This window comes from Anarhichas minor, unplaced genomic scaffold (assembly GCF_050575085.1).
Source record: "Anarhichas minor isolate MPS153535 unplaced genomic scaffold, ASM5057508v1 ptg000074l, whole genome shotgun sequence".
Lineage (NCBI taxonomy): Eukaryota > Metazoa > Chordata > Actinopteri > Perciformes > Anarhichadidae > Anarhichas > Anarhichas minor.
The window spans coordinates 4,467,674-4,481,552 of NW_027466520.1; the positions used below are offsets into that span (position 1 = coordinate 4,467,674).

The 13,879-nt window shown below is 43.3% G+C and overlaps 1 protein-coding gene across 3 annotated transcripts in view; it reads right to left on the minus strand.

Moving 5' to 3' along the window:
* Nucleotides 1-13,879, minus strand: part of slc4a2b (solute carrier family 4 member 2b) — a 35,458-nt gene that overhangs the window by 5,632 nt on the left and 15,947 nt on the right. Inside the window, exons 5-18 of one of the 3 annotated variants that reach the window (XM_076080944.1) lie at nt 8,901-9,069; nt 8,535-8,761; nt 7,914-8,029; nt 6,826-7,046; nt 4,497-4,633; nt 3,108-3,194; nt 2,386-2,566; nt 2,160-2,295; nt 1,635-1,836; nt 1,449-1,557; nt 1,163-1,347; nt 780-993; nt 470-676; nt 200-348 (exon numbers count right to left, since the gene is read on the minus strand). In XM_076080944.1, coding sequence (XP_075937059.1) covers nt 200-348; nt 470-676; nt 780-993; nt 1,163-1,347; nt 1,449-1,557; nt 1,635-1,836; nt 2,160-2,295; nt 2,386-2,566; nt 3,108-3,194; nt 4,497-4,633; nt 6,826-7,046; nt 7,914-8,029; nt 8,535-8,761; nt 8,901-9,069 — 2,340 coding nt within the window. The remainder of the gene's footprint in view (nt 1-199; nt 349-469; nt 677-779; nt 994-1,162; nt 1,348-1,448; nt 1,558-1,634; nt 1,837-2,159; nt 2,296-2,385; nt 2,567-3,107; nt 3,195-4,496; nt 4,634-6,825; nt 7,047-7,913; nt 8,030-8,534; nt 8,762-8,900; nt 9,070-13,879) is intronic. The other 2 variants (XM_076080943.1, XM_076080942.1) reach the window with 2 other exon arrangements.

A 13,879-nucleotide genomic window follows, 5' to 3' on the forward strand; every position in this document is an offset into this window, starting at 1 on the left:
TCTGGTCAAGAAATGGCCCATAAATCCTCTAGAACCACAACTTGTCGTATTTATACTACAGTTTTTGTAGCGATACTCTCGCCAAGAATGTGAATACGCTTATTTTTTAACCTTGAAAGTAATGATAAACTGGATTTTATATTGTAGGCTGTTGTTATTGTCCAGAATCGTCAGTTGTTGTTGTTGTTGATCAACGTACAGTGTAGAAGGCTTCTTCAAAGACCAGCAGGGGTCCGGAGAAGCCCACAATGAGTAGCGGCTGCGCTCCGAGCAAGCAGAAGATCACACCCTGCACTGCTGTCGACACAATCAGCTCAGAAACACCAATCAGACCCTCCGTCTTCTCACCTAGCAACAGACAAATAACACGGTAATGAACACCAACAAAGTTTAATGGTTCGTTAATAGATCATGGAGAGAACCATCAAGACAAAAACATGACAAAAACAGTAACTCGACTCCTGCTCACCCAGTAGGCCTCCGAATGTTATGGCTGGAGAGAGGGCAGCGAAGTAGATGAAGATGACGGCAGCCATGCACTGACTGTTCAGGGCATCCTTGAAGTCACTGAGGTACTTTGGATAGCGGCGCCGCATGTCTCGTACGAGCCCACCAAAGGGGCGTCTGGTGCGCTCTAAAGGGTCGTCTGACTTCTTCAAGGGTGTGAGGAGGGCCTCTGTGTGACGGGAAATAGCCGGTTGTTAATTACAACAACAGGAAGTCATAGAACAGCGGCTGACATTTCCTTCGACACGGCCACAAATGATGTGATTTATCACCTTTTTCTTCCTTGCTTTTAGGCTCCTTGGCCAGTTTGACCCCCTGCTCCTCCCTCTTGCGCAGCATCTCCCTCTGGAAGCGAGCGACAGAGCGCAGCAGCTCGTCGCCTCCCATCTCTGAAGGCGGCAGCACGATGCTGCAGTCCAGGAAGCTGTTGATGGCGTTCAGCAGGTCCTGCCTGTCGTCTGCCAGGTAAGCTGCCTCGTGGAATTGCTGGATGGAAATTCAGATTCAAAAACGGATGCAACTTGACTCAAATTATAATTATTTAGAGGGAAAAGAAAATATTATTGCTTCATCGTTTCCTTGTTCCTCGAATTTTATGCGATTTAGGTTTTGAGTATAAATAATAACTATCCCTGAATGTCTTCAGCTCGCTCACCTTGTCAGACATGAGTGTGGAGATGGAGCGTCCTATCTGGTGATAGTCTATGCTGGTGGTGGGGGGTCCCAGCAGAACGAAGAGAAACCTGACCGGTACGGGGACCTCAAGGACGGACTCCAGCTCCACGGCCTCCTGCAGTCGCACAAACGCCATGGTGGTCTGCTCCAGGAAGTCCACGCTGCCTGGAAGATGGGCGGGACGTAACAGTCAAAAAACAGAGTAAAAGTGATTTTTAATTGATAAGATATTTTTAAGTTAAGTGCGTGTGGTTTTCAAGACTCACCCACAAGGACAACAGTGGCCTCAGCATTCTCAGGAATCTTCTCCAGCAGCTTCAGCTCATGTTTGGATTTGGACCGGTGCATACCGGACACAGACATCGTCTCCTTCTGCTGCAAATCGAAAGAAGCACAATCAGGATAACGGATACTTGTTACCAGGACTTTTTGAGAATCAGCAGTAGTCTTACCTGTGCCTCGTTCTTCTCCACGTCGATGCGCGTCTCTGTGTCCCCCGCGGTGTGGACGCCTCCCATGAGCGGGTCGGTCACCGACGGTTCAGGGTGATGGGTGTGATTGGCACTGTGGTGATGAGTCATCAGGCTGCCCAGGCTGGCCGCGGACATGTTCCTGGGGAAAGGGCTACTGTGCTCCTTCTCATCGCTCGGGTGACTATGGGAGGCGGGGAGAGGAAGAGAGAGAGGGTGAGCAGGAGGAAGAGAGGTAGTGACAAAGCATGAAGCCACCGAGTAGCAGGAACTTTCCAGCCTATAACGAGCAAACGACTGATGTCACAAAACACTGCTTTCCAAACTAAAAGAGCGAATAACAATGTAGTGGTAATATTGTGGTAAAACTTTGCCTCACACTTACTTCTGATTCTTGTAAGAAAGAAACAAATCTATCAGTGAAGCTGAACTCCCTCACTCGGTTACTCAATATCCTCTTAAAAGGAAATGACTGCGTGTTTGTTGCAGTCTGGTGCTGCACGTCACCTGTGTTTCAGCAGCAGGGCCCTCAGGACGTTGGCTCGGTCCTCAGCTTTGATCTGGTCAGATGTGATCATCTGTTCCACCACCTGGTGGGCGATGCCCGGCAGGGTCTTCTGGTCCAGGTCCAGCAGCACTGCACCTGTAGACACACACATACTGAGCTCAGCAGTCTGTGAACGGCACCGCTGACTTTAAGGCTTAAAAAGTGAACTCTGCTTCCATTTCTTACCGTGCGAGATGGTCTTCCGAAGCTCCAGCAAACTGCGGAAAGACAGCGAGGCCACGTGAGGTTTCCCCCAGCGGTCGGTCTCCTCCTCAACGTCCTCCTCAAACTTGATCCATCGAGCAGTCTCCTTCCACTGCATCTCCTGGTTCTTGTCCATAGTCAGCTCATTCAGCTCCACGAACACCTGGAGACAACATCACACAGGAACACGTGCAGGTGAGCCGGAGAACATCCACACTGTCCACACAAAACCACATGCACATTCAGCACCTGCCAAATATTCAACTCAACAGCCAAAGCACTTTGTATGTAGTCAGTTGATTCAGTGGAGCATTTTGCACGACAACATCAGAAAACAGACTCCATGCTTACCGGGTCACCAGGTGATTTATTTAAATTCACTCCACACACACAAAGGATACATCTTGTCCATGTTATCACACTAGATGTTCAACTTAGAAGTTGCATAAAAACACAGGAAAAACAGCCAATGATATAAAAGCTTAATAGTCACAGGAGAGACCATAATCTTCAGCTTTCCCAGCATTAAATATCTGTTAACGAGTTATTAAGTGATCACCATGCTGGTCAGTCACAATCCCCTGTGAGATGAAGACCAAAAAACTCTCGGAAAACTCTCCCTTAATACAACACATCGTCTGCCATGCCTGTGAAATCACGCTCACACGGATCAAACCTGACTCTGGCCGGTGACCCAGCCTCACCTTCTGGTACCGAGCCATCACGTAGTCCTTGTCCAGCAATACGCCTTCGAGACGCGAGGCAGAGCGGTACAGAACCACCGGTATTGACTGGAGGAGCGAGACGGTGCAGGAGAGGACTCAAACACTGATACAACGGACAGCGGCACAAAAGGGCGGGACCCTCACTTTTACACACATGCTCACAGGTAACTCTTCCTCATCACACACACACCTGACACGGACCTGTTGTTTACACTGGCTGCTGGAGGCTCAGAGCCGTGTTTGAGAATATGTGTGTGTGTGTGTGTGTGTTAATAAAACATAGCTCGCTCTCTCTCTCTCTCAGGCGTTCTCAGTGTCTGGTTACCAAAGCTTCTCTCTGCCCTCTTTTTCTTTTCCGTGTGTGAAAGGAAAGATCTCATTCATTCATTTTTAATTGTCTCCTTCCCTCCCTGTCCCATCCACAAAAGAGAGAGGACAGTGCAAAATTTGAGGGAGGGAAAGATGAGAAAACATTTCCCAGGATTTGCTACGATTTATGGCTACATTTTAAAACACAAAATCGATTAAAAAAAAAATATTAAAACAGCACCAAAAACAATTGTTCCCCCAAAAGTTTTGCAGCTGAATTTAAAAAGCTCAGTCAGTAATTTTTCAGACCAAATAAATAACCGATGTCTTATTTATATAACAAATATAGCATTTACCATACTTTAGTTAGTCTACACATTACAAGTCAATTATAATGTAAATCTTTTTAAATGGGTTTTAATGTTACCGAAACAATTAGCTAATTAATAGCTAATTAAGTCGTCAAACCATTCCGTTTCATATTGTTTCATATTTCTGGGGTTGAGGCTGTTTGTTGAACAAAACAAGTTATTTTACGACAATAACTTACAGCCCAAGTTATCGTATATTTTATTCTTCAAACACAGATTTCTTAAAATCCTGAAAATAGTTGGTTGTTGCAGAAAAGGAGCATGAACCTTATAATTCATCTAAGGACTAAAAAAAAATATATCTAAAAATAGTGTGATTTTTATCAACGCTTCATTATTTTTTAAACCGGTTACTTGCATTTAATTTATCTATTTACTGATATTTTGTAATTCAAATGATTGATTGCAATCAATTAATTGCAATAATAGTTAACAGATTAATTGAGCAAGAAAATGATCATAAGCGGTCGCCCTAGTTCTGATGATGAGTTGACTCTCGTTTACCTTATGATGACAGATTGTGTCTTAAACGTTACCAAAACTAAAAGATTATACCCCAGTAACTTATAGTAATACAAGTACACGTTTGCCAAAATAAATGTTGGTACTGATGAGCCTGAAAAAACGGGACAAACATCATCTTACTTGACAGGTTATTAGTTGATGTGTGTCGGGCTTCATGCCTCACCTCATGTGGGGTTCGGTCCTGCTTGCGGCTGCGAGTGGTCGACTCTTTGTGGTCCTTGCCGGTGTGCACCACTTGTCCCTTGGTGCTCTTTCTGACCAGGTGTCTGCGCACGCCGGGAACATCTTCAAAACGATGACCTGGAAGAGAAGAAGAGTGAGATGTGTTGAAGAATACGGAGAAGATGGACGGGCAGCAACTTTAAACGTCAGACACCCTCACACACTCATTTTAACCAAAAGCGAACAAGTCAATGAACATGACATCCAAATAATATAACTGGAAATTAAATCCCTGCACAGCACATAGGCTGCACAATGTCAGTCATATTTTGTGCTCCTGCAGCCCTCAGCATGCACACGTTGACCTGACACCCCAAGTTCAAATCTCAGCCCACCAAGTCACAACGGGCCAGGCCATTTTGCCTTTGTCTCTGTGGTCCCTCAGCAGGGAGTAGAGTTACTCAGGCTGGCATCACACCAGGCACTGAAAAGGATGTGGAGAGAGACACCGGATGGCACAGACACAACACTGCCAGTGGGAATTGTCCCATCAGGTGTTACGAAGATCAAAAAAACTCAGAAAAAAAACCAAAAAAAAACTGTGAAAGTTAAGCAAAAACGGCAACGAGCAACGGAACTTCTCTTCCCAAAACCACAGATTATATATATAAAAAAAAATAATAATAATAATCTTAGCATAACCTTATAGGCACAGTAATAAGAATACCTATTTCCTTACCTTTATCAGAGCTTGTACGTCCTATGAAACAAACTGTGATGCTGTTAGGGGTCTTCATCAATGTTTCAAGTCATTAGAAATTCAGAGAAACTATTTTTTGTCTAAAACGATGAGCTTTTCAGCTTTACTTTACAGAAAGGGTCTCTAGTCAGGTTGCTTCATGAAGTCTGAGGTTTGGGGGCAGACCCTGGAGTAAAATGAGGCCCGACTGGCATGAGGCTCTTGAAGGAGGAGGAGGGTTTGTGGTGGGCGTACGGTGGCTGCTGGCACTGCCGTCCGACTACGTGACGCCCTCAAACTGGAGCGTGCAAGCTGTTTTTTGACCGGCGCCTGACCCCCGCTCAAACTATCAGACTGCATCAGTGAGCGGAGGTTTTAATTTGCTCAGGTCGGACAAAAGGGGAAGGACAGTGATCTAATAATTCCTATTGTTGAGCAGCAGCCAGAGACAGAGACACTTTCCCAGGATGATTTACGGTGGCGGGATTCGGATAAAAGAAGACACAGAATACGTGGTGATGAACCTGTTGGGAGGCTCGACTCTGTATCACTAATCCCTTTAAAAGACCAAATATCTAGACAATATTAAGCCCCTACCTCCATCCTCATTCCACTAATGCATGAAGATTGTTAACCGAGATCCAGGTTTCACAATTAGCCACCATGTTGGCTTGGGCCCGAGTCCAAGGGCCTCAGCTGACAGCGGGAACTGCTAATTTAATAACGTGGGCCTGTCTGCCACACTCTCTGATAAACCGCTGCTCTCTGCTCAGGGGTCGGCTCCCTTACGTAAATCTCCCCGGCCCTGAACACAACCCCACGCTGGGGCCGGGTCCCGGGAACGTCACAGGGCAGCGGGGAGCAGACCGCAATGTAGAAGGCCCTGGAGGTGGCCCCGCCCTCGGCCCAATGTTACTGGAGGAGTCTGAGCGTCAACAAATCCAAGACTGGCTGTCTGAATTCTTGTTGTTGTGATTAGAGGTTGAAAATGCAGTTTGCATCCATGTCTGTCCAAAATGTCAACACTTCATCATTTTATCCTTCAAGACATTTGTAGAACAAACAACCCAAAAACACAGCATCAAAATACACAAAAACACCATCAACTACACTACTACTGTACCCAATGTTTGTGACATGACCACAGCTTTGTTGACGTTTATTTTGTCGGTATTGACAAAAAATAATAATCTTGAAAGTTTAAACCTTGCATTTTTTAACCAAGACACAATATATCTAAATTGATTTCACTGCAGAATTTATGATGGGTGTTAATACTCCTTACAGGTACAAGTAGTCTTATGATCAATTGTTAATATAAAAATAATGATTACAACCCAATAGCCTTTATCAACAATGAGCACAGAGCTCAAGGGGTTTATTTTCATATGGAAGTGACCTTCTGTATTCTTTCAAAAGTCCTTCTAATGGGTGAAGGAATGCACTTACTTTAAAGCATTTTAAAAAGGCACAAACTCTACTGAATTAAAATAATCAACTTGTGTCCTTATTACCCACCTGCTGAACTAAAGTCTTCCAAGCAAGTTTTAAGAACATAAAATCTGCCAAGTGAGAATTCATCTGTACTCACTCTTGATGCCGTCCAGGTCAGCGGAGGCCAGCGTCTGAGCCTCGCTCTCGTCAGTGGGGACGCGTTGGTACTTGGCCTCCTCAGCACCCGTCATGTTGCCTGTGCGTCTGCGATCCTGCAGGTCGTAGCCGCGGCTGACGGAGGACACCCGGGCCAGTGGCACGTGTTCGGGTGGCCCCGACTGGGGAGAGGAGCTGGCAGTGTCGGAAGAGGCCAGCTTACTAGATAACAGCAGAAAAACATCACAAAGTTGTTGCTCAGAAAATGACAAGCGGGTGTTTTATTGTCATTTTCTTTAGTTGATCAAACATTTTCCGCAAGAAAGGTTTTACATGTAAAGCCGGAAACGAGTGAAAAAAAAACAACAACTTCCTAATACTTGGTGATTTGGTCGTCTCCACACTTTAGTCTTCTGATTGATGTATTAGATCCCACTAATGCTGCTCTTTATAAAACAGGCTTGCAACTCTCAGCTCAAAACGCTAAAAATGTTAATTGATGTGGCGAGAAAAAATGCTCGGCGACTACAAATCCTTCAAAGCACTTTTGAAATAAACAGAATGAACTCACCGTCCTTTAAACGCCAGTTGCCCACAGCATTTCAAAAGCAACTTTTTTCCTCAATTATTTCCCCCGTTTATCAGGATGTTAAATAAAACTAATCCGCTGTTATTAAGTTGCTCTCCAATGGACTAAAAACAAGCAAAAGGTGTATATACGCAGTTTCATCCCAGCCAAGATTAGACGCTCATGAAGAGGAACAGTAAATGTCATAGATGGAGTCTCAGGCTGCCGAGGTGTGTTGTGTCGTCTATAGCGACAGGTGATATATGGGTCTCCAACGAGAGGATTACTCTGGTCCATCAGATCGTGCCCAGCAGGCCCACTGGATGCCTGAGACGTGGTAACGTACAGTGTGTACCTCACCGACCAATCACAAATGTGCCTGAGCCGTTCCACCCAATCAGAACGTCCGTGAGAACATTTCAGCAACATGGCAAAAACATGCGATCATCACAGCAGGTAAAGCACGGTTATAAAGTGTCTCAGGCCCCTTTTTTTCAGTCCGAGAACTAGACTTTACTCACTCTGTGGAAGTTGCTTCTTCAGTATCTGCTCCCACCGCAGACTGTGGCACGATGTCGAGCTCACGGGCCGAGGGCGGGCTCTCATTGGCCACATGGTCTTCATCCGAAACAAAGAACTGTGGAGGATATACATAGAACACTGGTTACTGTAAAAAGAGACAACTTTCCTCTTTATGTTTGTCATAACGCCTTGATTAAGTATGAAGGATCCTAATTAAAAATGTGTGCATTTGTGAGAGCTGAAGCGATTGGTAGATCGTCAGAAATGCCAAACGATGGTTTTACCTTCTCAAACGTGAGGATTTGCAGCCATTTCTATATTTTATGATACAGTAAACTGGATACTTTTTTTGAGTTTTGGTTTTCCCTATTTTGTGACATTTTATAGGCAAAACGATTAAAGATGCTCAGCAAATTTATCGCTGATTAAAATACGTGTTAGTTGTAAAAACAACAACAACATTATAAGCCCAAAAATAATACTGTCTGATACATTTTTACTCTAAATACAGTGTTAAAAGACTCAATTTGAACCAAAACAAATAATGTGTTAAAGTAGAAGTTAGTCCTTCCACTCACTTATAAATTCACTTGAAGATTAATATGAAGGCAAATGATTACCTCCACATCTTTCACTCTCTCCGACTCAGATGGAGCAGACGTGGTCTCCGTGGCCTCATCGTCCTCTTCCTCTTCATCCTCTCCCTCCTCTATGGCGCCGCTGCTGGGAACATGGCCGCTTTTGTGATCTTTGTCCTTTCTCCTTTTCTTGTTGTTCTTCTTCCTGCGTCCGTCGGAGGGCAGTTTGGACAGAGGTCGGTGTATGTGGTGAGAGGAGTGACGGTTGTCTGGGGAGAAGATAAAGCAGAGATACGCAAACATGAGCTACTTACATATCACATTTAAAGTTGTTTGTTTATTTTTTATTTCCCTGGATTGCTGAATGTTGAACTGCATTGCACAACGAGACCACCACCCCGTGCTTACATTCAATGTCCTCCTCATGGTAGTTGTGGTGCTGTTCATCGGGTACGGCTGCAGCGGGGCTGAGGATCTGCTGGAAGCGCTTGACCCCCAAGGCTTTGTTCAGGTCCCCTTCATCCTCCTCTTCAGGGTGCGGAGTCCCGTGTAGTGTTGAGGCAGCAGGAGCCTCTGGCTGCAACACAACAAATGACCAAAATACATTAAAGAAATATAAAACAGAAGAAGAAAAGATCTGTCAGTTGATCAGAATTTCAGATTCAAAGTGTTCAATAAATATGTAAGACATTAGGAAATAATGATGTAAATAAATGCATTGTGGGAGAATAGTGTCCATCAACAGCACACTCATAAATGACGGTTGTCTGTACACTGACATTGAGACTCGCATATTAAAACCTGCTTTGAACTAGCAGTATGGATTTAAAACACAGCGTACTGCCTTTCACCTCAACCAACACCAGAGGGAGTTCTGGTTCGACAAATGTCTCCACATTCAGGGAATCATATGACGAGTCCTCTCCTGCAGACATGCTCTTCTGAAAATGCAAACAATAGCCATGTGCTTTGATCGGTTACTCTTTCTCCACGCTGTGGTGTGACAGGGATCATGTGGGGGTGATAAGAGATCTGTTTTCTTGCAGCAGGATGCCGTGCCCTGCTGCGCCCTGCTCTGCCGGTGGGATGTTGTGATAAGGATCGGCTGCAGCGACACAGCAAGTGGATTCACTCTGGCTAACGGGATCGTTCTGTAGCCACCTCACGGCAGAGTGAATGTTGCGCAGGTGCCTCAGATCCCGCAGCGAACCCTTCCTGAGGCACAGCTCAGGGGTCACAAGTCATCTGATGCTCCCACAAATGGTTCTTAGGACACCCAACATGTCAATCGTATATTATTTTCTTCAGTGCTGCAGGGAGTAACAGAAAGCACGTGGTGACTCTACTCCCACCTGCAGCTCCTGCTTACTTTTGTGTCAGAGTTACACTCAGACTCACTTTTATGCACAGCAGAGCACACGAACGCACTGTAAGATATTAAAAATTACAATAGCAGAAAGTAACTCTCGCACAAGTACATGTACTTCAAAATCTTTACTTTAGTATTTCCATTTTATGGTACTTAATACAAAGGGAAATACTGTACTTTTAATTACTTCACAACATTTATCTGACAGCTTTAATTACCGATTATCTTTTGCATAAACAAACATTTAATAAGCTTATTAATAAGAATACATTGTTAAAGATTCACAGCCTTTTTCAAGGGGACATTTTTCTGCAGAATGCGTACTTTTACTTTTGCTGATAGTAATTAAGTAACATGAATGCAGAATTTATACATGTTAGAGAGAATTTACATGTTGCATCGGTACAGTCACTCAAATAAAGGACTTTTTCAAACTAAATATTTTTTTGTGCCACAAACCGTATCAATACTTTAAAAGAAATGTACAATATAATATTTAATCAAATCAATGCTTTCAATCAACTTAAATCATCACATACAGAATAAGAACTAGTAGCAACTTATACACATGATGTGAAGCAGCTTTGCGGCTTCATTTGTTCCACTTTTATCACATTAAGCGCATCAAACCCACCAAGACAAGAAAATGCGAACAGGAAACTCAGTTCATCCTGAATCAATCATACTTACAGCTCGACAGATGTTCATGAATCACGGCATGTGCACAGAAAGTGTGAAGAACTGATTCCCATGACCCACATTACCGCGCAGAGTCCTACTCTTCATGCCACACACAGGTGACAGCAACAGAAAGCCCTGCACTGAACTCTGGACGGGCTGAGACTTATGAGTAAAAGAAGAAAGACAGGTCAGCCCGTTAAGCACACATTCAATATTGACCCAAGTTTCAATTCCTCATATAGCCTTTTTTTACCCGACGGATCAACAAGAGTTCCATAGAACAAACTATACGTTCACCTCAGCGACCTCCTGAACACACTGCCAAAGACAATTCAGCCCTTTAAAGCACCAAACACTGTTTAAGTAGCTGAGCGGATTTCTAAGGGCCTAAATAAAAAACGCGTCTCTTTTAAACTACAAATGTTGAATTGAAGATCATATATTGGAGTAGCTTGATAAAGTAGTCAACAGTTTTTGCAACGATTTCATCAAAATATTGTTGATAAATAAAAAGAAAACCCTCTTAATTTCTGCAAATAGGCATCACCCCACGTCTGCGTCGCAACACTTGCGATATTTAATTAGATGTCCTATCCCATCCAGATGTGTGCCGCTACACTATCCAGCAGTTTATTTTTACAGAGCTCTCATTCATATCATGGTTTCACAATGAATCCCTAGAGGTGGGAGAGATGTGCGAGGGATTCTCAAGGAGGTGAGAGAATTTTCCACAACCGAAACCATGTGCAAAAACAAGCCGAGGGGAGCCGAGTAAAAACAAAAACTGACCAGACAGCGAAGAAAAACTTTGACTAAGAGTTTCAGGGACTTACCTCGCTCATGGCAACGTGAGCTTAATTGCAATCAGCGTTTTTGGTGGTAACAAGTGTCACTGCCCTCCAGCATGACACAACTGGAGCACTGACCCTCAATACCTCTATTAAGAACTGCAGGCAGGAGACATCCCTCTCCCCCTCAGCTTATCAAAGCCTCGTGATGCCCTAATCAGAGCCCTATCGGCCAACCTGCCACCTTCACCGGTCTGCCCATTGTACCGGGGCAGAATAAACAAGACACTCGTTCTCGCTTTGAGGACAAACGCTGCCTGAAAGGACAAGCCGTGTTTGAACGGGAACAAAACCTCACGTTGACATTCATCTCCACATTTTAACTTAATATTGACCAAGGTGCTCTTAGTCGGTCTGCCTCGAAGGACTATGTAAATCGTCAGATGTTTAGTTCCTATGCATTTACAAAGGATGCCTTTTTGAGGACTAATATTGACAGAAGACCTGTTAAGCAACAGGCTAGAATGAAATGAGATTAAATACATGTGCGCACCAGAAAGGTTGAAATGACAAATGACTGAAAACACATTTGACCGATGAACAAAAATATCAAACTTAGCAATTCATTAACCCAAAAAAAAAAAAAAAAAACTGAACTGTTGCGTTCAGAATTTCTTTCGAAAACGTTCCTACATCTTTAGTTTAACTTCAGTCTTAAAGTTGAAATTAGTACAAGCATGTTGGTACCTTTCAACAAGAGCATTCTCATAAGTCTTGATAAAAGTGCAACTAAACTTGTTTTAGCAATCAATAAGATTTAGAATTTATACTTGTGAAAGCAAATATTGTAAATCCAATTTACCACCAAGTTTTCTAAACATTTACGACCAAGAGAAATATTATTTTTGCACAAAAGACTGTGCTGAAAATGAGAAAAGTAATGTAATCTTTTTTGCTTAAACTTATTTGAATGATTGCCAAATAAGAGTTAAGGAAATGCCAGTAAACAAGCCACGCTAGCAGCTCTGTGTTGCTGCAGTGGTTTGAGCTAAACGCTGACGTTAATTAGCATGGAGCACAAATTACAGCCGAGACTGATGGGAATGACATTTGTTTTGCAGGTACTTTGTCATAAGCTAAAGAAATCAAAATGTTGACCTGCTGATGTTGCTAGATGGAGGGTTACGAGATCTCCAAAGTTGTTACTACAATGCATCCTCAGGGGGGCATGAATGTCTGTACCAAAGTTCATGGCAATCCATTCAATAGTTTGGACCAAAGTGGACAAACAAAAACAAGGTAATGTTCTTGTCTTTTAGCATTAATTCATCGAAGCTTAGTGGTGAGAACATATTAAAGTCAAAGAGTTGTAAAAATCTTTTCAGCAACATAGTTTTGGAAAGTAGAGTGCATGTGCAGTGGCTGTGTTGTATAATGAGGTGGACACTCGACCGTGTGTGGAGGCTGCAGAAGAGATTATCCGTGTCTTGAAGTAGACTCAAATCCCACACAGTCAGCATTTGGGGGGGTGGCAGCGGATGTCGTACCGTGTGTCTGGTGAGTCACTGCATTCCTACGCATCTCAATATGAGTCTGCAAGGACATCTTGTTGCACAATATGCTTCTAGTTGCCGATTATTCAATTGGAGCGTGCGAGTTGTAACCCAGTTTTGTCCTCAGCCAACTGTGAGTTTTGTGTTATGCAAGCACACATTTACACAACTTCCCAATTACATCATGATTTAAAACGGCATGTTTGCACTGCTTACAATCAAATACAAATGTTTACGTCATAACCTCAGTCAATTTAATCAAGAGATCCTCCAATCAGTCAGAGACCGGAAGAAAAGTCTCCAATGCGTTTGTTTCTGCTTCCTGTCTATTGACAGATTATATTTGCATTGGAAATTGGGTTTATCCGCTTTATCATTTTATATTATGCAACAGGGTTTCCAGTAGCTAAACACATAAAGATCACTCTCCCGAGATAGTGTTCTCCCACCTCAGGTTTATCTAAGTTGAAGATGTCCAAATGATAAGCTCTGTTGAGCAGGGGGGATTCTGAAGAAGCTGCCAGACGCACGTCACAGGAAGTCTACGAGGTAATAAAACCTGATAGGAAGGAGGGGGTGTGAACCACTCTGCACTGATCTGACACAGTCACTGATACCGTTGCACTTTAATGTGAAAGTTCACCATTATTTATAGCATGAGGATATGACATGATGACAGCAAAGTTTGGGTTAAAACCTCTTAATCTCGGAGCCGTTTTTGAGGTCTCTGAGCGAAAAAGCATAGCCCTACAAAACTGACCATAGCTCTGTAACTATAAGGTCGATTTTAATAATTTTTGTTGATATAATCAGATCACAACACCTGTGACATAGTTTACATTGGTCATATTGTGAATATGTTGCTGGTTAATATAGAAAATAAGACATAACACAGCTGAAAGTGAAAATATTCAGCCTCGCCTGGGAAAAATGCACTTTCAGTGATAAAAGGTTATTGAAATAATGCAGCTAGCTCCCTGATTCTTTCCCAAGTCA